General features: G+C 35.6%; 1 protein-coding gene across 8 annotated transcripts in view; it reads right to left on the bottom strand.

The window, feature by feature from the left end:
• Positions 1-1,639: 1,639 nt before the first annotated feature.
• Positions 1,640-24,404, bottom strand: part of BICD1 (BICD cargo adaptor 1) — a 177,816-nt gene continuing 155,051 nt past the window's right edge. For 3 of the 8 annotated variants that reach the window (XM_033117928.1, XM_033117930.1, XM_033117933.1), the window contains 3 exons: positions 21,320-21,328; positions 10,143-10,218; positions 1,640-4,980 (listed from right to left, as the gene is read on the bottom strand). In XM_033117928.1, coding sequence (XP_032973819.1) covers positions 4,893-4,980; positions 10,143-10,218; positions 21,320-21,328 — 173 coding nt within the window. In that variant the 3' untranslated portion in view covers positions 1,640-4,892. Of the gene's footprint in view, positions 4,981-10,142; positions 10,229-21,319; positions 21,329-24,404 lie in introns of all 8 variants that reach the window. The other 5 variants (XM_033117931.1, XM_033117932.1, XM_033117929.1 and 2 more) reach the window with 5 other exon arrangements.

Raw genomic sequence — 24,404 nt, 5'->3', positions numbered from 1 at the left:
TTCTCAGTGTTTTCATTAGAGAACCATAATGATCAAATAACTCTGAGAGAAAAAAAGTTAAAATAAAAATGTGTTCTCAACCAATGTTATACAGCAATTAAACACCAATCACAGAAATAATCTGGCTCAGCAATTTATCTAGACTTCAGTTTAAATAGGACAAATTTTAAATAACTCCAGAGGAAAGGGATAAAATTACAATGAAGTTTAGAGCCATGCATTTCAATATGGAAAGGAGACCAGATATAGGTAACAATCTCCTTACATTCCTAATGGAGAAATCACAAGAGAAATAAGATTTCTATAGTGTTCACTTCATGAATATGGGAAAGCTTACATGATGCAAAGTATTTCATGCAAACATTTCACACTGCATACTTTTATGCACTCATACCCTTACTCTAAAGGCAGTTAATTTCTGCTCTTCTTTGTAAGTTGAATATTTTTTCTAGAAAATCCTTCATTGGGGAACATATTTTAATACTAATTATCTTTTTCAGTGATACTTTGAGTAAGAAGGATGGAAGAGATGTCTAGACAAAATCTTTCAGATGTTAGAATGGAATCAGGCTACAAATGCAATACAGCAGGGACAATGGCAGTTAATTTGGCATTTAAATAAAGAGGAATTTAATTACAGACACAGCTCATCTGGGGGTATTATTATAGACAATGGAAAAGGTCACTCGGGAGCTAGATTGGTCTTGTATGTCCATAGCAATTGATTTTAAAGTAAAAATTACGTCAGTATCAGCACTGATCATATTATGTATCACAACTCCAGTTCAACAGCTTTTTGAAGAATTATGTTCCCTTTATTTGAAAACATATTCTTGTGAATTTTGCAATCATAAATATAAGGGCTATTTTAAATCACTCTGGTTAGTAAACAAACAAACTGAAGTATAAATTCTTAAAATTGTGAACTTTATCCTAAGAGTTCCTTTTGAATCTAGTCCTACTTTATATCTACAATATTAATGCATTTGTGGCATCCTTGGATTGAACCAGCAGAGTTGCTTACTGGAAATCGACCAGTTTTCCCTGATACGTCTTTCTGAGAGACAGATTATGTCTTTTTGCTGACTCATCCCAGTAGAAAATATATTTCTTCCTTTTCATATTTTGTAATTACCACTTGAGAATTGCAGAGGATTTTATTTAATGCAAAATATCAGGAAATGTTCATATTCATGGTTTATTTGACCAATGCTTCATGCTTGTTTGAAACTGAACAACTATCTGCTTCAAGAATATTTTCCAAAGCATGGAAAAAGTAAATATTGTACGTTGAAGATTCTTTTAAGTAAAGGTAAAGTTTGAGAGGCATTTACCCCCCCTAAGGAATCATACACCTTCTATTTCTGAAGTATTCCTGAGGACATTTGTTTTTTTAGACTCTGACAGTTGAAGCTTTTTATAGTAAATTACTACATTCAGGACAACTTTAAAGATATTATGAAACACAGTTACAAGAAAAAAATAGTAATCCTGTTTTATTTTATTTTTTTACCAAATATCTTGGAAAAATTAAGATTGCTGTCCTATTTTCAAGGAATAAAATACTTTATGACTAACCAGAATAACTTCATTTTAAATTTAAAAGAATTATAGGATTATGAAATCCTAGAATTATAATACATTATCATAAGATATCTAGCCACTTAATCCCTACGACAACCAATATTTAATTTAAAAAATAAATCCTTAGAATTATCAATTTCAATGATTAATTTTCCACTGCTAAGAATCTTTTTCCTAGAGTTAATATAATTCCTTCACACTGAAGACTATTTTCTCAAAGTTATCCAAATTCCTCTTATTGAAACAGAATTGGATACATAAAAGGGTTCCAGTGACTCATGAGTTGATTGGAAAGATTAACCCAAGGGTCCTGTATGCCCCTGTGCACTCAGGCCAAAGACAATTTATTGCTCCTTTTTATTTTATTTTTTAACTAAGAAAAGTCCTCAGTAGGAAAGCATTTCTGCATTCTATACTTTCCAGAATGGTAATTGTGCTTACTTTTTAAAAACTACCTGGTTACTTTGCTAAACACCCTTGCTACTATAGTTACCTTTAATTAGCCATTATTTTTATTGTGTTTATGTAGACTTCCCTCCCCCGGCCCCCCCACATTTCTTTTCAACTGGTCTTACTGAGGTTTGGTTTTTTCTATTTTCACTAGTTCTTCAATTTTTCAGTTTCCTTTTGAATCATCATGTTTCTTTACAGGTACTAATTTTATCAATGCTACACATATTTATTCATTTTAAATACCTATAAATAAATGCCTACAGATACAGCTCAGTTTAAATTATACTAAATGATGCCACAGTGTAAATACATGGAATTCTCTCTCACTGCTTGCGGACTTTTACCTAATTTTGTGTTGAAAATTAGAAATGTATTTCCAAGTTTCTATATCTTGGCAAAGTTTTGCTAAAATTTTTATAGAATTGGTATTTCAAAACAGACATTTCCCCCTCTGTTGACATAAAGGAACTGAAATAAAATTCATATATAATAGACTTGATAAACTTTATATTGGAAGAAATAAATGCTTTGTCTGTGACTCGGTCTTTTACCAGGTCATAAATACAGAGTAAGGGAGAAAAAATGTAATACTGCACTGTCAGTAGGCATTACTGCCTTATAGTTTCAGAGACAACACTTACTGCTGAATTCATGTACCACCAACAACATTGATGAGATAATATAGGAAGATGTTCTGAGGTACTTTTTAAAACAGCATATTTTCCCTCAGGCACAAACACTTTTTATTAAAAGTCAGCTTTGCATCCATGCCACTTCTCAGGTCTAAACATATGATGTTCAAAAAAAAGAAAAGGAAAAGAAAAGAAAGAGCAAGGGTAGGGGGGTGGTAACTTCCTTTAATTGAACTCTAATATAATCCACACTGTCTCACTAACACTGGTTCCAGGCAGATACAACACCAATACAATGAAGAAAATGTTTAGGAACAGCAAGGCAACACAGGTAGGAAAGAACAGAAGGTTAGGCTACCATGACCAAGACTTCATGAAGACTTGTTTCTTTTTCTGTACTTTAACCTGACTCCTTATTTATGGTGAAGAGTTCCAACTACTCCAAGTTGCATAATAAAGGACACTGTTGAAAATAGCACTCATATAAGAACCTTAAAACCTCTTGGTTGCTTTGGTAATAGTGACCACTACTTAAAAGGTGTATGACTAATGAAAGCTCCTGTACTGTGCTTTAATGACTTCCCAATTGGCCGCCATCTTTGATGGACTGTTCCATTCATGTCCCACCCACTTCCACTCAATAAGGTGAGTGGCTCTTACTAGATCTCCATTGTTAGAGCCCTGCATTGTTAACTATCTTTTGTGAGGATTGTTTTTGTTTTAAAGAGAAGTTACAGATATCATTACATGAAAGGTCAAACCATTATGGTTTTAAATAAGTTAAGGCTACCTGACCAGACAAGGAATCAGGGCTAGGAGCAATTGTGTGGGCAGCACATGATAGTTAAGGAGCCCAAGAGTGTTAGACCTTTCAGCTCAATTAGCTGTTTTCCTTGTTTGTCAGATTATGTGCAAAATAAATTTTGCTATGAAAATCCACTGCCTTAAGTCAAGTCATAAAGGTTACCCAGCAGAATCTGTAAATTAACTAGGAACATGTATTATCTCAATACAGATAATGTAATGATTGTAGGCACCTGAGTGTTTGTCAAAAGTAGACAATGAGCTAAGGTTTATTATCTATTGTTTTTTTGTTTGTTTTTTTTTGGCAAGGAAGATTCATTATGAAAAAACTAACAACAACAAAACATACAATTTTAATCAAAATTTGAACACTTTCTGGGTAAATTCATTAACCAAAGGCTAACTTACATCTATCTATGTATATATTTTCCCATTTGATACCTGTTAGCAGGAAAGACTCATAGTAGGACCCTGAATTTAGGAGAAGTAAAAAAAAATTCTGGCCATTAAATAAACACACCATTTTCCCCCTTCATGTTATTTAGCTTTCTTAATATTATCATACACACAAACACACACACAAAGGAGCAGCACCAGTGCATCTACTTGCCTGCAATTTAAAAAATTAAAGATGCCGTCAAAAGTTGAATAAGTCAATGAATCATAACATAGTCTTTCTTAGATTTACTTAATGTCCAGTGAAGTATTCTAGTTTAAAAAAAAAATCCAGCAGTTAATGAGCTAATGATTAGAAAATAAGTGCATAAACAATATCAGTGTAGCAGCAAAATAGTTATTGTTAACATTCGATGCACCTTATTTAACATTCTGTGCAAGAAAAATGACCAGAGTCTGGCCAATTCCAGATCTCCAACTAAATTAAAACATAATTAATTGAACAAATTATGCTTATTTAAAAATAAATGAATTAAGTTCACCTCTCACAGAAATGATTTTTATAGACATAAATCATGTGGCAAATAAAGTACAAAATAAATATCAATGATGAAAAAATATTGGAATCAACTTCTATAGCCAAATTTGAAGCATGAGGAAAGATGATTTTACAATATATGTATTTTACATTGTCGTAAGTCTCTCGTATTCTATGGAGGTAACACCATCCATCTGAGATATATGTGTCCTGTTCCTTTTTATTATTATTATTATTTAACTGAACTGTAGCCATTTGATTGCAGAAGTTTATCTGTACTTAGAGAAACCATAAAACATTTGATCACACTGGAGTCTGGGCGTTGTGTTATTCTTCTCAATTTCTTTTTGTCTTCCAAAGTGATGGGCGTTAATCCCATCATACACGGAACAACCGAGAAGGAAACACTCGCTGGATCTCGGGCAGTATCTTGTGTGTGGCTCCAGAACGGTTCACCCCAGATGTTCGTCCGCGGAAGATGAAGACTAGGGGTAAGGAGGCTTGGAGAGACATTGGAGAGGGGTGCACTGCGAGCTGGAATGTGGCTGCTCGTCAGGGAGAGTTATGTCAGGACTAAAAATGAAAAACAAGGGTGTCAGCCAAAAACTCATTGACAAGGGTCCAGCCATACTTGTAAGGTTAGACAGACACGCCATTTTCACAGAAATTAAAAAACAAACAAACAACAAAAAAAAAACCCGAACAGAAATTTTCTTTTACGGAGAATGATTTAAATCCAAAGCATGCCAAGACAACAGTGGCTTTTTAAGACTCTAGGTGGTGAATACACAATGCAATAGATAAATGGTGTATTATAGAATTGTACACTTGAAACCTATATAATTTTACTAACCAATGTCACCCCAATAAATTTAATTAAAAAAAAACAAAACACGCACAAAAAAGAAAAAGAAAATGTGTTAGGTAAATGATACGTGAATTCCTCCTTGCGATCACTTTTTCAATTTTTCAGTCTCGTTCCCCTAGGTCTCTGGGTTAGTTGCAAGGTTTCTTTAGATTGGTTCTTCTCAAACTTTAATGTGCATATGAACCACCTGGGGACCTTGGAAAAATGCAGACTCCGGTTCCATAGGTATGGGGTGGGACCTGAGAATCTGCATTTCTAAGGATGTCGCAAGGATGCGGTGCTGGACCAAGGCTTTAGAAGATTCTAAATCAGTTCTCTGGTAGATCCGGATGCAATAGGATAATTAATTTGCCAGTGTAGACCTACTTTGCTCCAAGGATTCCCCTATCTACTTTAGCTTGGTAGTTTAAATAAGACTGTAAAGTTTTAAAGCATTTCCTATTTGTTAAGTACATTATGTAGACTTCCAAACAACCGCTGAGAGCCTCTGGTTTAAATAAATTCAGAAATGCTCAGGCTCATCGATATGGTGAGAAATAATCCTGAAGAATAAGGAAGCAGAATTATTGAATTTCCTAAGGTAAAACTACAAATTCATATTTGGGTTCAGATCTTTTGAAATCTAACAGGAGCAAAATCCCACCATGGGGATTTTGGAAGAGACTGGCATTTTTGTAACATTCTGCTTTTCCTCTTAATATTACGGATCATTCTGCCAGTAATATCATTTCTGCCAGTAGTTGTGTTTGAGAAAAGCATTCAAGTTTCATTATTATTTATTTCTATAAACATAGGGTGTTTTTTAAAGCTAATATTACCATTGAACTCATTAAAAGTTAACATTAACAATTTAATCTTTGGTACTGAAATTATCCTTTATGTATATATCCTCTTGAATGTTGACACAAAATCATAATTATGTAAAATACCGATCTGCTTGAGGTCACTTACCCCCAAAGTCTTTGAACTGCTATAAATTTAGTTGAAAAGAAGATATGCTTCTCTGTACTAGTTAGGACAACCAGTGATAAAAATGATTTTTCCTCTCTATTTTATTAGGTTGGTGCAAAAATAATTGCGGTTTTTGTAATTACTTTTAACCTTTTAAATCGCAATTACTTTTGCACCAACCTAATAAAAACATGGTAGGTAAACATGGGAGACCTGGTCAGATGGCCCAAGAAACATAATAGCAGACAGACTTTCCTACAGACCCAACAGTTTTTTTTTCTGTTCAATCTGTATGACTTAGAATGAGTTTCTTTTTAGGGTATTAAACACATTATTCAACATAAGTTATGGCAAGAAGCACAAGAGGAATAAGTTTTTGAAGACCCCTTATCTTCTTGATAAAGGAAGACAAGTGTTTCTGCTTGACCAGCTGAAGTGTGTAACAGCTTAAACACAGGTTAGAGCTCACTTAGCCCAACACCTTAACATTAAGTCATTCACAATAATTAAAAGTTTTTTTCAAGGTGAAGGGATTAAGAAGTACAAATTAGCAGTTACAAAATAGTCACAGGGATGGAAAGTAAATCAGAGGGAATACAGTCCATAATATTGTAGCAACTATGTATGGAGTCAGGTGGGTAATGGACTTATCGGGGATCACTTTGCAAGTTATATAAATGTCTAACCATTACGCTATACACCTGAAACGAATATAATATTGAATGTCAACTATAATTAAAAAATACAAAAATTGAAAAAATTTTTCTCATTATTTCAGATTTCTTATGTAAAGTGAGATTATAAATAATTTATATTATACTATTACTATTTTGAATTTTTATAAAATGCAAACACACTGCATGTTATGTGAGTGAAGCATATTTTTGGCTTACAGATTAAGTAATTATTTCTTTAATGCAAATATTTGTTATGTTCTAATCATTTCAGGGATACGATGAATTTAGTTTCAGTTCTGATTGCTAAATATCTTTAGCAATAATGAATAATGAAGAATCATTCATTATTCAACCTACACCATTTTAGAGCTCACTTTGGTAGGTAAAACCATGCTGTGAACAGTAGGCCTAGGAGCTAGTACGAAGATATAAAAATGGATATATATCCAGAAAGGGTTCTTTTTTTTTTCCCAAGTAAGCAAGTTATTGGGGAGAAGTGCTAAATACCAAACCTCTCTATAAATATTATATCTAAGGCTGCAACACCTTGGGTATCCCTTTCATATTATGATTTCTATTATCTATAAACAACTTTAATAATTTAGCTCTATAATGGAAATCAGTCTGTAAAAAGCACGTATAAGAAAGTTCTATATTTTGAAAAATGAGAAAATACTCTTTTATTCAAAACCATACAGCTATAGTTTCCTGGATATATGTACAAGCTATAGGAAGTATAAAAGATTTTTAAAGTGAGAAAGCAGACTGTAATCACTTAACATTCTTAGCACATTTCGTTTCTCATTTAAACAGATGTTGCTTTCCAATTCAGGGATAAAGAGTCAACATGGGTGATTTAACTACTCCCTGACTTTGTTCCTTATGTTCCTCACAGCATAGCTAAAAGAGGGTGGGGGGAGGAAACGGGACATCTCCTTGTAGTGCCACTGTGTACAGTGGTGGTTAGGAAAATGGGTACCCGAGTCATTTGGGCTCAGTTGCTTTCAGGATGGGAAACCGTGAATAAGTCATTTTACCTCCCCAAACTCCGGTTTCCTCATTTTCAAATGGGTGTAATAACTGTGCTTACCTTACAGGGTTGCAATGACTAATAAGTATAAAGAATTTAACACTTGTATATGGTAGGAATTCAAAGGTTGGCTATGTGTTAACTTATCTGCCAGAAAGAAGTGAAAGGGAAGTGAGGACATAAAATGCAATCCATTTGGCAGCGGGCCTGGGTGGAAAGAAGCCAGTCATATCCCAGTGACTTTGAAAAGGACAGTCATTTTAGGTCTATATGCATTTTATCATTTCTCTGTGGACCACAATGGGGGACAATGGAAGCCTGCTCTGAACCATGCTGCCTTTAGGTGGATAGAAACTAGAAACATTGTAATTCATTAAATTGCTTTTCTTTAAAGTAAATCATCTGGGGGGAAGTAGCAAGTAATCTAAATTCAGTCATCTCAGAATATATGAAACTGAGGCAGGTAACCATTTGGTCAAACTGGTTCTCAAAAAAAAAAAAAAAAAAAAAAAAGCTAGGTGAAATAAAATTCAAGTTTAAAACATTCCCCTCTAGTCTTTTCCATACTTTGCCCAAGCAACTTGGGCAGAGGAGAACTTCTGAAAGAGGCAGATCTTGGTCTTGAGGAAGTTAGGTACTAAGAACAGTTAGTCACAACATAAATGAAGAGCATGCAATGGGCCAGGCCTGGGCCTCACTGTCATCATGACTTGATAGTTGAAGAAACGCAGTCTCAGCCAGTCAAAGCAATTTTCCGAGGCTACACAACTGGTAGATGTCAGAGGTGGAATTCAAACCCAAGCAATCTGACTCCAGAGCTCATTCACTCATTCCTGGAAACAATAGGTGTTGAACATGTCATGTGCCTGGCACTGTCGCAGCCCTGGGTAGGGTGAGGGGTGCTTGGTGGAGAACAGGCTGTAGGTTATGAGCCCTACATAAACCCATGGCGATGGGTTTAACCGTTATATTTAATTACCTATAGAATTGAAATTACTCTACAGCTGGCAACTGTTATAATATGGCATTTGGATGTTCGCAAAGAACTTTCCTGGAGTAAAAACCTTGTTGCTGGACGTGATGTGAATGGCTGGCTGAGACACCTACCAGGAGACACTGGCTTGGGGCCTGTTTAATCATATATATTTTCCTGCTAACTCGGTATCCCACTTAGACAGCTGGCTGCACAACTGCCCCAGAGACCAAGTCACACTGAGGCTTTGGCTGCTGCTGTGTATCTCAGCAGCAGTTGTGGCTCCCAGCTCTCCAGCTAACCCGTGACCATATGCAGCCTGCTGCTGACATCTACTTCTCAGACATACCTGGAAATACGTTTGGGCCTGTCCCTACCCAAAAGAAGCCTTGCCCTGGTAGAAGAGTAACAGATACATTAAGATGAGGAAAGAGCAACACGCAGATATAAAAGCCACACCAGACTATAAAACATTGACACCATCAGAGGCCAAACAACTGGAGACGAAGTATCCCAGGAAGATGATGAGGTCCGGACAGGTGCTCGGAGGCTGTGGGGAAGTTCACTCGAGATCGAGTGAATTCAGGATGGATTTGCAAAGCTTTCATTGGAACAGAGATTGTCAGCAAACTCTCTAGTTTAGTATCCAGAAAGTATATAAACCTGCCTTTAAAATTCCTCAGTTAATGTCACACGAAGGGCTCTATCACTGTAAATATTCTTTTTTGAATGTCAATTACAAATTTTTCTCCACCTTTTAATTTCAGTTTTAATGAGGGCACTGAATGGACAGAACACAGAAACTTTCATAAAGTTGTCTTGGAACAGACAGTAGACATACTTTATATCTTTCCTGTTTGTGTGCCTCATAATTATATTCTAAGGACAAAAGACAAACAAAAGAAAAAGTAAGCGAAACATCCTAACGATTCCAGGTTTTCTGTTTTAGAAGGTAATGATACACTGGAGTAATCCAAATATTTCCTTACACAAGGGAGCTGAAAGCAGCCTTTGGTCTACCCACCAGTAGCCAGTAAAATAAACTCTAGCTCTCTTGGATTTCCACAGGGCACATAAGGACCTCAGGTTTCCAATGTGTGTTTGTGTTGCCCACATTTGAAATAAAATGTAGCAAATATAATTATGTATGGGAGATTATGGGGTTGGAAAGGAGAGCTTGGGGTCTGTGGATCTGACATGCAGCTGGTTGGGGCAAGAAAGGACATCTGAATTTACCTGACAGTCGGGCAGTCTTGCCTCTCGGCTAGTTGTGGGCACTGTGGCGGTACGGAGGCAGCAGGCTGCTGACAATCTACAAGAAACTGATAAATTAGACATGTATACAAAGAGACGACAGAGTATCATGTTAGTAACAGTCACTAAAGCAGCTGCCTAAGAGATTTAGTGAGGAATGTGCATTCACACAAAACATCTGGATTAAGCTTTGTTCCCCCTCTGAATCATGCCAACAGAAAGGATAGAGACTTTTTTCTTAAACACAATATTAAAAAATTAGTGACACAAAATTAGTAGTGAGATTTCTCAAGTACATTAGGACATATGTGACCATTGATATTTGATATTTCGACACATCTAAAAATAAAGGGTCTATTAATACTATGAAGTATCTTCAAGTTCTGAACTTGAACATGATGGTAGTTACTTAGTTAGCACTTAGATCTGCTATTCCAAAGTGGAATATATTCAGATAACTGACTTTATCAGGACACATGGGCATATTCTCAATCCCAGAGGTACATTGAGAAAAGCATGCAAAATAATCTTTTCCATGATTAACAGAAGGATATCGGAGAAGGAAATCATCTTTACAATTTTCTGAAAATAGATTTTATGTATCAAAAGCAAGAATTGTTAGCAGAAATCTTAGATTGTTTATTATATAGTAAATTGTTCATAGCTTGGACTGATAGAGAAAGCTAACCTGAATGGGAAATCTACTTTTGTTCTATTTTTTCCATTTTAAACTCATATAAGATAACTCACACTAGGTTAACAAAGTGCTAGTTAGTAAAAAAAAGTCCACACTTTAGCTGATCAGTTACGCTGATCACCTACTCTAAGAAAGACCGTGTGCTGGGTGTTCTAAAATAATCAAAGAACAGTCTGTTTACTGGAGCAGGCTGACCATACTAGAATCACCCAAAAAGCTGGTTCTAAAAGCATAGATTACATTTCCACAAAAAAGATTTTGCAAAAAAGTTAAAATTAGTGTTAGACTTAAAAATTCTATGTTAAATAATTAGTGTTAGACTTAAAAATTAATGTTAAATAATTGCAGCATTTGCTCTTGCTAACTGCTTAGACTATGTATTTGCTTATTAGCATACCTCTTTTCCCTTTATGTTATATACATAATATTTAAGGCAAATTATCACAAATTCTAGATTTACAGCCTTGAGTTAGTGAGGCTGTACTGAAACCTACATTCTAAAGCTTGTACCTAAGTATCACATGTTCTAAAACCAGTAGGTTCTCTATTGTAACAAAACCTGCCTATAACTCCAGAATACCAAAAATTGTGAAAATTGCTGATGCTTTTGTATAAGATATTGGAAACACACTAAAGCTGCCCATGACGCGAAGTAGAACACAATATAAGGCAAGCGTGGTTTGAGTTCTTTCAAGAGAACATCATTATTGAAGAAACCCCTTGTAAGGTGGTCTTTGTTGCAGAGTAACTTAATTATTACTTATGAATAGGAACAAGATCTGATTCTCGTTTACTACTGTCAGATCCCACACTCAGTAAAAGTCCTCCAAATGTAACAAATATTTCCTTTTTCTCAGCTATGGGCAATTTTTTTTCTTTAACTCTTTGTTTCCCCATTTTGCAGCTTGATTAGCTCAATGATGCCCTTTTGTAGAAACTCAGAGTCTTAGAGAATGAATTCCTTTTGCTCCTTTTATCTTTCCCAACAGTTTTCCTATCTAAGTGGTAATTTAGGAATGTCTTGGACTAAGTTGTTATGGCCACCAGACATGTAGTTCTGTTTATGTTAACCAGGTGTGTGCTGTCCTCCTAGGGTGTATTTGGGTAAATGCAATGGATGCAAATGAACATGAACCCTTGGAAAACTGCGCTGGAGTCTGGCCTTATGTCTTACATTACGAGTGTGTGTGTGTGTGTAAATGAAGCTCTTCTACAGCAGACCTTCGGCCTCTGTGTAATGGCAAGCCCTAGAATTAAACCAATTAGAGTATTTACATGGTTTAAACGTTTTTCCATATCTCACTTATATTAGAAATATTTTTTTGCCAATGCAGTCACAGATTATTATCATTCATTTGAAATATGTTTTGTGATAAAATGTAGAAAGCAGGTGAGCAGGATTATAACGCACTCCCTTAATTAACTGTTTAAATATGTGGTGGATATTCCTCACATTTGTGGTGGGTATCAGTTTTTTCTTCCTTAAAAGTATCATCATCTCTGGCTAATTATTATTATTATTATTATTATTATTATTAATTGCATTTATTATTTATAAGTAATTAGCTGAGCATTATCCTTAAAACAAATTCCATAAATAAGACGGTGACAGATGAAAACAATGACACTTGAAAAATAGCTGTATTACTCCAACTTAATTGCCCTGTAAGTTCTTCTTGGGTCTGCACTCGAATCACGTGCATGTCTGACCTAGCTGAACGGCCAGTGTGTGTTAGCATGTACTGTGTAAAATAGAAGGGGTGGGTTGGGAGACTGACAAAAGCTCTTCGAGCTCCGAGATGCTGTAGGCTTTACACGATCTCAGTTCCTCTAAGAGCTGGTACCATAGACTCACTCCCGAAGGAACTGGGCCTCATCTCGCTGCTTTTGAGGGCATAAAAGATTGAAAATTATGTGTCTCAAGGAGGAGCTCTGCACAACCCCAGGTGCCACTGCTGTCATGCGAGTCACCAAAATTTGCCTCAACCATTTAACAGTCAAGTTATTAAACTGCTATGATGTTTCTGAAACTATGTTAGGAGGTGGGGATAAAAGGAAAATGGAGGAGATATGGTTCCTGGTCAATTGAGAAAGATAAGCATATTCAACAAGCACTTACAATGACAATGACGATGGTGATGATGATGATGATGACGATGACACCTCACACTTACTAATTGTTTTCCATGTGCCCAGAACTGTGCAGGCACTTAATGTGCATGCTCTTCTTTAACCCCGTTTTATGAATCCCAATTTAGGGATGAGAGAAGGGGGACTTAGGTTAAGAAACTTGCCAAAGTCCACTAAGAGTTAGAGCTAAAATTTGAATCCAGGATACTATAGGCTGAATTCAACCTACAGACACATCACTGTATTGCTTCCCATGACAGGGAAGTGTAGGGATCGCAGAGCAGAAACAATCTAAGTGGTCAGGGAATGCTTCTTGGAGGTTGTAACATTTATGCTGTACACCTAAAAAAATGAGTTGGCCAAGAAGTTTCTTAGCAACTATAAACTGTTTATGTTGTCTACTAATAGTAATTAAATATTTTATAAAAACTCAAGCGTTTACTTGAAATGTTCAGAACTGAATTAAATAACACTGTACATTTATATTATAAGGTGATAGGCCTGAGAAATGTCACAGCATACTTCAGAGATCGTTAGTGTCTCAAGGGCAGAGATAAATACGGGATAGTATTGCTTAAACCAGATACAGGTCTGTCTTGATTACATAGGAAGAATACCCTTCTATGACATTCCTCCCCAAACAAAGGCCTCAAGTAGAAAGGAAGGCAGAAAAGAGAGGAATGAAGGAAGGGAATTATTTGCTGAATCACCATGATGTAATTTGTCCTAGGAACTTTATTTAGATAACTGTCTGAGCAACACTTTGGGGTTCTTATTTTCACTATTCCGATCATGAGGAAAATAAGTATTTTTGATGTATGGGAGTACATCAAAATTTCATATATCCTGAGACCTTTTCCTTTAACATTTTTCAAGATCTTTCCTACCAGAAACAAATACAGAGTTTGGCATCACAGCAGGTGCTCCACAAACATTTATTGATTAAATTAATACATGATCACCACATATACAGAAGTGCCAAAATGTATACACATTTTAAGAGATGTTATCTATGTATTACTTTTTGAAGTTGAATTGAATTATGGTAGCAATGTGTAGTATGACGTTCACTCAAAAAATGGCATTAATCAAATGAATGCTAACATCACCATGCGACAGGCAGGACAAAGAAAATGGCAGAAGCATGGTTGCCGTTCTTTGTGCACAAGATCATTTTGAAGTGGTATTTGAAATTCGAGAACATTGTGGAAGTACAATGATAATGAAGGCGTGGCTATGCAACAGAACCTCCAATACACCTAACAATTGCATTCATTCGTGATAAGTTTGAGACACATGGTACTGTGTTTGATATGCACAAGGGAAGATCCAGGAGGCCTCACACCAACAATGCTCAAGCAGTAGTTCGCTGTTATTAGAAGTGTCTGGACACTGATGGTAACCACTTTGAGCATCTCTTCTAATTGCAGAATTCAAATGTGACTTGTATTCATCTTTTGTTATCAGTATATATTGAGTATTACAATTTAATACAGGTTTTTCTTGTCTTAAAATGTGTATACATTTTTTTGGCACCCTTTGTATTTATTTGCCCAAGGTCACACAGCTAGGAAGTGGCAGAGCAAAGATTTAAATTTAGACTTTTCTGACACTAAGGCTTATTTTCTACTCACTACTCTAATTGTTTCTCAAATTGACACCAGCTACCGCTAGAAAATATCAGGGTCATAAAATCGAAAAAAATCTAAGAACTTCACCAGATAGTTGACATAGTAATTTGAAGGCAACCAATTACCTCTAAAACACAAAGCAAGAGAAAGGGTGCTGGGATGGGGATAATATCCTGTTTCTATAAAGAGGTGGCTGAAATTAATGAATTTCATTGGCAGGGAGAGAAAGCCTTGTTATACATTTCCTCAGGCTTCTGCTATTTTTAAACTTTTCAATGCAATTTAGAAAAGTCAATGCCTTAGGGAGTCCATGAGCCCACTGGTGGCTGTTCGAGATGGAAGGGTGAGAGCCTCTAGTGAAGCACACCTCTAGGTTTGTGCTTCACACCTGGCTCAGATGACAGTGGTGGGAATTGGAGAGGACAGAGTGGGTCAAAACTGACCTATAGAGACCATACCTGGTCAGGATGAATAGTGGTGCTGCAGGGATGGCGTCCTTGGTCCCCAGATGCTCTGGGGAAGGCAGAGCAGCAGCAATTTGTGATCAACAGTCTCCTACAGAATGGCTTATACTCCAACCCCTGGTTTTCCTGACTTGAGTATTAATGTATCCCTACCATTTCACGTAATCTTATTTTCCATATCACATTTCCTTCCCTCATGACCATAAACTCTGCCAGGTGCTAAGCTATGCACTTTCCCATGAAAAATATCTCTGTCCCCTGAGCTTTCCTTAGGCCAAGTTTTTGCTCATTAAGACTCTATTTCAACTTCCCTCATTCTTCTCCTTGCTCCCCGACTATGTTCCAGTTTGTGTACAACCTTCTAAAAATGAGGAGTCCAGAAAGGAAATCAGGTATGATAAGACGTGATTGGTGGAGTGGCAGTCTTGCCTCATCTGAGACATCCTGATTCTATTAAAACACCAGAAGCTTGGCACTTTTTTGGCAGTCACATCACACTGAGATTTCCCTTGAGCTTACTTTGTTTATAGATGGTGTTATCAAGTCATGCTTCCTCCATCCTGTACTTACTGTGTCTGGAATTCCAATGCAATATTTTATATACCTTTAGCTTTACGTTTATCTCTAATAAGTTTCACCCTTTCCTACCGCAAACATCTTTTAGATCCTATTCTGCCATCTAGCAGATTAACTTGTCTCTCCCCTTTCTCTTTTAAATCAGAAAATGTGATAGTTATGAGCTTGATATCTTCATCTTTATCTAAGATTAGCAACTAATAATAAGGCCAGGCTAAGTAGAGACAATATTTCATGAATATCAATCTATGATTTTGGACCCTTTGAACATGTCCAACCAATTATGAATCCACAGAATTACATTATCATCTAGAATTTCTCTATTTGTCTAAAAATATTATAAAATATCTGTTTAGTTGTTTGCCAAAAGTCAGATGTATTATGTTACCACTTTCCTTGGTCTTATGAGATAGAGAATGAGGGTAAGCTCAGCGTAAGTCATTCTTGATGAACTCATGCTGGTTATTGGCAATCCAACTGACCTTTTAGCAAGTTCAGTACTTTATATTGAACATAAAAAACCCATCAATTTCCAGAAATTTTCCTCAGATGAGAGTCACGGTTGTTGGTCTACAGGTCAGAGAAACTACTTTCTTTTCCATTGTATAAAAACTATACTTCCACATTTCTTCTTCTGACACACCTAGGAATTCACCTTCTCACTTCCGTATTCTATTTCTTCCTCAGACCTCTTCCCCTGTCTTTCATAAGGCCACAATTTTTAAGCCTCTTTCCTTCAACAAGAAAAGTGAGAAGGAAAGGGATATGTGTTTTCCTTTTTTTTCCTTTCTCATTTTGAAAACGGCAACTCATATACTCAAATATTGGCAGGAAAAATGGCAATTCATGATACAAAGAGCAAACATACCACTTGGCGAGACAGTTAATATCTTTGTAAACTTGGTGTACTGCTTCTAAGACTGTTAAAGGAACATAGGTTTGCTAATTAAATCTACCCACTTGAACAACTGCTTGAACAATAGTATATGACATCACTATTATTTTCAAATAGATATCACTTCAGAACAAAACTCTTACCTACTTGGAGTAAACAGTCAATATTCATTAAGGACCTTTCAATAAGGACCGATGATTAACAGTTAGTAGAAAAGTGAAAATGTTTAATTTTGGAAGCTATTAGATTAAGAATGGACAGAGACAGTTATGGATTGTTCTAAGAGAACTCCATAGTTAATCATCAAAGCATAGAGGCATCCTCTTTTATGTCCATAGGATAACCTTCTTTCTCCTTTCTGCAAACCTAGCCAGGTTCTTCCAAAGTATTTGCCTAATTGGGATTTGAGCAATAACAGAAAAGGAAGAGCATGCAGAAGGAATGTAGAAGAGGAAAGGATGAAAAATAAGGTAACATGTAATATTTATTAAGTGCTATATATGCACAGACATTAGGCTAAACATTTTGCATGCAACAGCTCTTTAAATCCTCATAAAAACGCAAAGAAATAGGTTTTGTTTTTATTTTAGAAATGAGAAACTGAGGCCTAGGGAGGTGAAAAATTTATGCATGGTCACTTTCTGTATAGTTTTTATAGTGAACAAAAGCTTTTTAGTGTTCAGGGTACTCATTTGACTTTGGTTCTCATAATTCCCATGTTACAAATTAGAACACTGAGGATCAGAAGAGTTAAGTCGTTTTCTGAGGGTCCTGGGAAAGAGGAACTTGAGCTCAGGGTCTGACTGACCCCATGCCCTTTCCGTAGAATGTCCCATTGAGCCTGTTAAAGACAAAATGTGTCCCCTCAAAATTCAAGTGTTGAAACACTAACCCTGTACCTTAGAAGATGACTATATTTGGAGATCATATCTTTAAAGACTTAATTAAGTTAGGGTGGACCCTAATCTAATCTGACTGAGTTCCTTATAAACAGAGATTAGTAGATATAGGACACACAGAGAGACCCAGGAAGGCATTCACACAGATAAAAGGCTATTGAGGGCACAGTGAGAAGACAACCATCGCAAGTCAAGGACAGTGGCCAAACCTGCCCGCATTGACCTTGGACTTCTAGCCTGCAGAACTGGGAGAAGATGTTTGTTGTTTAAGCCCCTCAGAGACTTTTTACTTGCTCCAGTGGAAGCAGTTATTATTCCCTCTTCCTCTACCAACAGTATCTCTTCAGTCTTAATAAACCAAGAATTTTTCTTGAATTCTTCTAAAATCTAGGCAGTCCAAGGGCTGAAATACATACATACATACATACATACATACATACATACATACATACATTTTAATTCAAAGATACTCAGAGGAAAAAATATATACAGAAGGACAGAAGCACAAATTCTAAATGAAAATCTGCACTTGAATTTCAGCAGACTTTCTTCTTAGCAAAGTGTTTTAGAGAGATGTGAAAGTGGTCAAGCCATTAGTGGGGAAAACTAAATTGATGATAGTATGTGAAATTTGAGTAATTATGTTAGTATAAAAATATAAATTTCTCTGCACTGTGCACTCAAGTGATGACAGAAAAACTGCATAATTACTTTTTTTTTTAAAAAAGCCTCCTAAATTCAGGAATTCTGGTATTTGTGAATATGACAATAGCTCAAAGGTGCTCCCCATAATTCCTGAAATAACTTCTGCATACACTCAGGTTTTAAGTGTGGGTTTTACACGATAATCCATTTGAATGGATAATGGGTATATCACAATAATTTCCTTCCATTTGCCAATGATGTTTCTGTGGTATAATAGTATATGGTCTCTTTGCCTTCCTTTTTATTCTCTCTCCTCTATGCTCCTCAACTTTTCCTCACTTCAGCCTGAGATTTAGAGACCCTCAGAGAGAACTTTGTGTTTAGATCCCTGCTCCACCAACCAGTAGCTAAGGGACACTGAGGAAGTAACTTAACTGTCTGAACCTCAGTTTTTCTACCTGTTAAGTGAGGACATTAAATACCAATCTCGCAGATCAGGTGAAAGAATGTTTGTGAGAGCATGTAGCCCAGGATCCATGGATAGGAGCTGGTCAGATGACCTTGAGGTTTTCAGCTTCAAGAAACAAAAGTAGATGCCATTAACAGGAGTGAAATTAAAAATGCCCAAAATAGACTAAGCAATGAAATCATTTTGACAAACCTTTTGCTCCTATCATTACATTCATCAGAAATGCTCTCTCTTTTCTTGGTCTGTTCAGAACTAACAAGTTTCAGTCTTTCTTCCTGACCACTCCAGAAGTGTCTGCTTCCTCTAATTCCAGCATTTATCTCTGTCAGCGTTTCTTGTATACAGTTATCGACGACTACTTTCTGAGCAGTAGATCTAATTTCCTCAATCAGGCTACACAGTTGAAAGTAGAGAGGACCTTTCCTGATAATTCTTTTTTACCCCACAGTAGTTTGCCTGGGGAATTTGCATGTGGTAAAATACTGACTTCACCTCCCCTAAAGCGTCCTTGCATTTGTTGCTTTATTTAATTCTTTCTAAATGCCATTGTCTGATGGATCCACTCAAAGAAGAGTTTACAATTTAGATATTCTTGTCATCACCACATTTGTCTAATAAAAGGAATAAGAAGGAGAAAATGTGATCTGATCAAGATTTTAAAGCTAATTTAGTGATATCAGGTGATTAATTATTCTTCTTTGATAATTGTAAGACTTTCACATATACATCTTGAAAATAATTTTTAAATTGCCATTATTTAAAGTATACCAAATGACATCAATACTAAATTATTCCTCACTAAATCTACAAAATGATTAATTAGTGAATTAACAGAAAAGTTAATGGAAAGAAGCATCAAAATACATTCTCCTAGTAGGAGCAACTTGAACACTTAAGTAGTCCTTTAGACACCTATACGCATAAGTTGAAATAACAGACATACAGAGTAGAGAATTTAGGAAAAAAAGGAAAGATTTAAGGTAGAAACATCACATAAAGAAAAATAATAAGGAGACCATGAGATAGAAACATTTACATAAATATAAACAGTAGTTAGGAAAAGTTGAAATATTTTCAAAAATCTAATAATGAATTTAATTGTGCATTGACAAATAAAAATGGATAGTCGCGAACAACTTTTAGCACTTTATAATCAAACACATAGAGTTGGCTATCTCATCCCTTTTTGCCAAACATATCATATATCCTGTTATTACATTAATTTCTCAGAAAGTACCCATAGATAAGACAACATCATAACTTACAACTATTCAGGTGTTATCTGCTAATTTATGTCACCAGGCACTTCAGCCTTAACTTTATGGCAATGTTTAACACAGCAAAGCCCATTACATGTTTATACCCTTGATAGTCAGTACAATCATTCATTAAAAATTTCCAGAGCACAATAGACAGAATTTTTGAAACACAAAAAAATTTCAATATAGACAATGCAAAAATATAACTAGGTAACAAATCCTTAAAACTATCTGGCTCTGCTTTTATATAATGACAACTCTATATAGTTTATCACATTTTGGTGACAAGCATTAAAATATTCTTCAACAACGTAGAGTCAAAGCGTGACTTGCTAAGGAGAGGGAGCATTTTTATATTGTTGGATGATTATAGATTAGACATAAATTTTCACAAAGCTTTCCATTTGCTGATGAATATTCATTGCCTGATGAATATCAAATGACTAGCTGGTAAAACAAAGCAATACTCATAATGTATTTTTATTTCAAACCTTGCAAAAGAGAAATACAAAAATGCCCTGCAGTGCAGTCAACTTTCTGCTTATGAACAACTTACAATTAAACCATGAGCATGTAATCAACAGCCTATGGTAGGAAAGATATGGAAAGTAAAGGTGGAGAGGGTAATTAAATACAGTGGCACCAAGAGGTAAAAGTACATTTTGCTGCCAGATTCTTAAACCAATTAAACACCTTGTAGAAAACACCCTTTTGTTCAGAAACGACCTTCCCAAGAAAAATGTCAGCTGGCACAGAGTTAGTGCAAGGTGGTATGGTAGCCTGTTCTCATTAAGTAAGGTCAATAAAAAGTGTGTATCAAATAAAGACCAGCTATACTGTTGAAATGTCAAAAGTCATCATCATCAAAAAGAAACAAGAAAATTGAGTTAAATGAATATAACCAAAAACCCACTAAAAGGATCAATTGCAAAAATGTCTCAAACAAGAAAAATATGAGACACCACTCAGTGAAATATGTTTCATTTTCTTATTTAATTTTTGTTTCATTTAAAAAAAAATCAATACTAGAAAATACTCTGAGAGGTTGAGGGCATCCTCTTCTATAAAGCGATGGATCTGAAAATTATAGGCTTTCACCAATGTCAGTTGTTTCTGGGCTTTTTTTTTTTTTTTTTTTTTTAAGAAAGAAGAAATACTTATAATAATGTAACCCCCATTTTTTTGGGGAAAACAATTCAGAAAACCCAAAACTAAACCAAGTGTTTCAAAATGCGCCATGTCCTCATAAGCAAATTAAACCATAAGTTTAGTTCAGTTAAAGAAAAAACAGTACATTTAAACATTAAGTGTTTTAAAAATCCAAGTTTATAGAACGTGCTTATTCATTTTTCAAAGAAAAAAAGTAAAGATTTACAATGACAAGCTTCCTAATGTAAAAGTATTTGACTTGTACAAATTTAATTAAAGCAATGCTATCAGGAATAAATCTATTAAAGAAAATAAGATTCACCTACAGGTTTATAGCCAACTTACCTCTTTTTGCTTTTGATGTCAAGTAGTGCATAAAAAGAGAAAAGAATTTATGTTTAACTGATTCTACTGTCACAACATACTGGCTTATTCTATAAATACCTATGCAGACTAAATGAGTATATTATATTTGTTTTTTTAAAGGATCCTATGAATAGAAGTGGAGCCAGGACTGCCTGGACAGCCAGAAATAGGTATTTAAGGTGAACTAAGCAGCATCCTTATTGGGATGTCTGTGCCAGGAACGTGGGCACCATTTGGCCAAAGTAAATGGTAACCCTTCCTATTCTAAATTTCTAATTTCAGTTATTATGATCCAAACTGATTTTCAACTTTTATTAAGACATAATCTTAAGTGCAATGAAGAACTGACAAATGAGGCTCAGTTTAGAAAAGTAGACTGATGAACAGCACCAGAGCAGCAAAAAAGTTCTTAAGATGAGGAAAGTATATATTTCCTTCAACTGAAAAAGTACAAACTTTACATGCACTCAAAGTAGGTGAAGTTAAAATGACAGTCCTGCTCTAAACCATTACCCTGCAAAATAAATGTACATGTTTTCATGTAAACCTTTAAATGCAAACACTTGAAACTACAGAAGTTATTTCTTTTAAATAATTATTATAAGAGTAACAATCTAGTCTACTTCTAACCTAGTCAACCTCTTAAAGAATATTCACTGACTCATGCAATTACATGAGAGACCATCGTAAGAAACAGTCCCTCTGAAGGAGATCTGATTTGTGGACTGGATACACTGAAGTGACAGAAGTAACCTATGAATCATACAGAAAAAGAAAATCTTGGGAGTCCAGTAATGAGTAAAGCCAAAACAAACTTGGCTTTTACATGTACAGTTCACAAAAACTTTAAATTTGTGATATTGAGAGTATATCACTGACTGTTTCTTTTTGGCTTAAAGGACAACAAAATTAATGAGTATGTGACATCTTTATGACGTTACCTTTTTTTTTTTTTACTTTACCTTTTTTAAGTAAACCATAGAAAGGGGTAAAGTCAACCATTCTGAGTTGTGTGCTTTTTCTCTTATACCTTTTAGGCATAATAAATACAAGAAAACCAAACAAGTGTTAATAGATGACTAAAGAGAGGTGTGTGTGGAAGTAGGGCCATACAGCTGTGCAATTGAAAAATGAGAGGGTGACAGTATGCTTCACTGTTGTGTAATGAGTCCAGTGCACTGTAGTTCTTTTCTGGTTGATTAACTGTACAAGTTTAATTACTAGGTCAGTTTAAGTAGGTGTAAGTTCTATGGAACTACATTTTCACTATATCATTTAAAACAAAGGAACAGGTAGTAGCAAGCGTAGGCTTTCCATGAGCATTAGAAGTACCCATCAAGTGCATCACGCTCACAGCCAGAACTCGGGCTGTTCCTTCAGATCCTACCCAACTTGCTCAGCACTCAGGAGAGCTGCTGAACCCAGGCTTTAGCATATAGAAGGGTTCATTCCAAACTGTTTATTAATGCTCAGAAGAGTCTGGTTGGCTGCCATGTTGAAGGGTACCAGAGAAGCACTTCTGTATTAAATCAGTGGCTTCCACATCTAGTGTAACAAAATAGGTACATGTTTAGAACAGCCCGTCAGTTTTGAAAAGGAAACCAAAGTGTTAGCATACTGCAAGAATTTAGTGTGAACTCAGAACACTGCACCTTCTTGCCTTGTACAGTCAGTTCACAACACATAGATATTTTAAATTGTCCAAAAAAAAGTGTTCTGTTTATTAGACAATGGGAATTTTCCTTTTCCTTGATGGAAAGTAAACTATATGGTGCTAAGATATTTTAATATAGTTCTATTTACAAAGATGGATTGTACACAATGAGCTCCAGTCTCAATCATGGAGAGAATAATTTGTATTCATAGAATCAGAGTCTCAGAGTTGGGAGAATCTCCTTCAGTATTTTTTCACTCTAGCTGCCCATATATCTTTATAAATGCAAAGGACAGCCTACAGTTGTTAAGCTAGAGATTGGCTTTGCTGGGTCCCTATTGACCTATTGTGGCTTTTTCTTATTATGTTTTTCTTAGTATTCTTTATAGATAGCAAAAGTCCCTTTCAAAGCTGCAGTTTAAATATAACAAGCCAGAAAATGCTTATAATCAGAGGGTTTTTTTTTTATATATAATAGAGATTGTTATGTAGTTACAGTGAGGGCAAACAGTAGAATACAATAGACTAGTGCCAACAGATTGGGTTAACTAGTGTGAGCTTAGCACAGAAGACACTGACGGCCATTTTCCCCTGGAATACAATGAGGGAGAAGCCCCAGCTGCCCACCAGAACAGAGGACTAAAACTCTTCTTCGCATGGGAGGCTTTGGGATATGAAGGCAAGGCTTCTACCTTTAGCTACTTAAAACCACTGGGAAGTAAGAAGGTCTAGAATTGCACTGTCCAATACAGTAGCTACTAGCCAAATCTGGCTACTGAGCCCTAGAAATATGGCTAGTTCAAATTGAGCTACACTGTAAATACAAAATACATACTGAATTTCAAAGACTGAGTAATAATAACAAAATGTAAAATATCTCATTAATAATTGCTTCCAGGGGGTGGCCGGGTGGCTCAGTTGGTTAGAGAGTGGGCTCTCAATAACAAGGTTGCCAGTTCAATTCCCATATGGGATGGTGGGCTGCATCCCCTGCAACTAAAGATTGAAAATGGCAACTGGACTTGGAGCCGAGCTGTGCCCTCCACAATTAGATTGAAGAACAACGACTTGGAGCTGATGGGCCCTGGAAAAACACACTATTCCCCAATAAAATTTATTTTTTAAAAAATTGCTTCCATTGGTTGCATTTTATAATAATAATATTATTGCTATATTGTGTTAAATAAAATATACTATTAAAATTAAGTTTACCTGCTTCTTTTTATTTTTTTCTCATGTGGCTACTAGAGTATTTAAACTTACATATATAATTATCACATTATCTTTTTATTGAATATCTCTGGTCTAGAAAGTGAAGCATTTTTATAGCTGTCATTTCATTGTTAGGAAAGAAATATTTCTATTCTACACATGGAAACATTTCAAACTTTCTTAAAGAGTTCAAGTATA

Source organism: Rhinolophus ferrumequinum, chromosome 10 (genome assembly GCF_004115265.2).
Source record: "Rhinolophus ferrumequinum isolate MPI-CBG mRhiFer1 chromosome 10, mRhiFer1_v1.p, whole genome shotgun sequence".
NCBI lineage: Eukaryota > Metazoa > Chordata > Mammalia > Chiroptera > Rhinolophidae > Rhinolophus > Rhinolophus ferrumequinum.
Note: the sequence above shows the minus strand (reverse complement) of the source record. Positions and strands in the feature narration are given on the sequence as shown.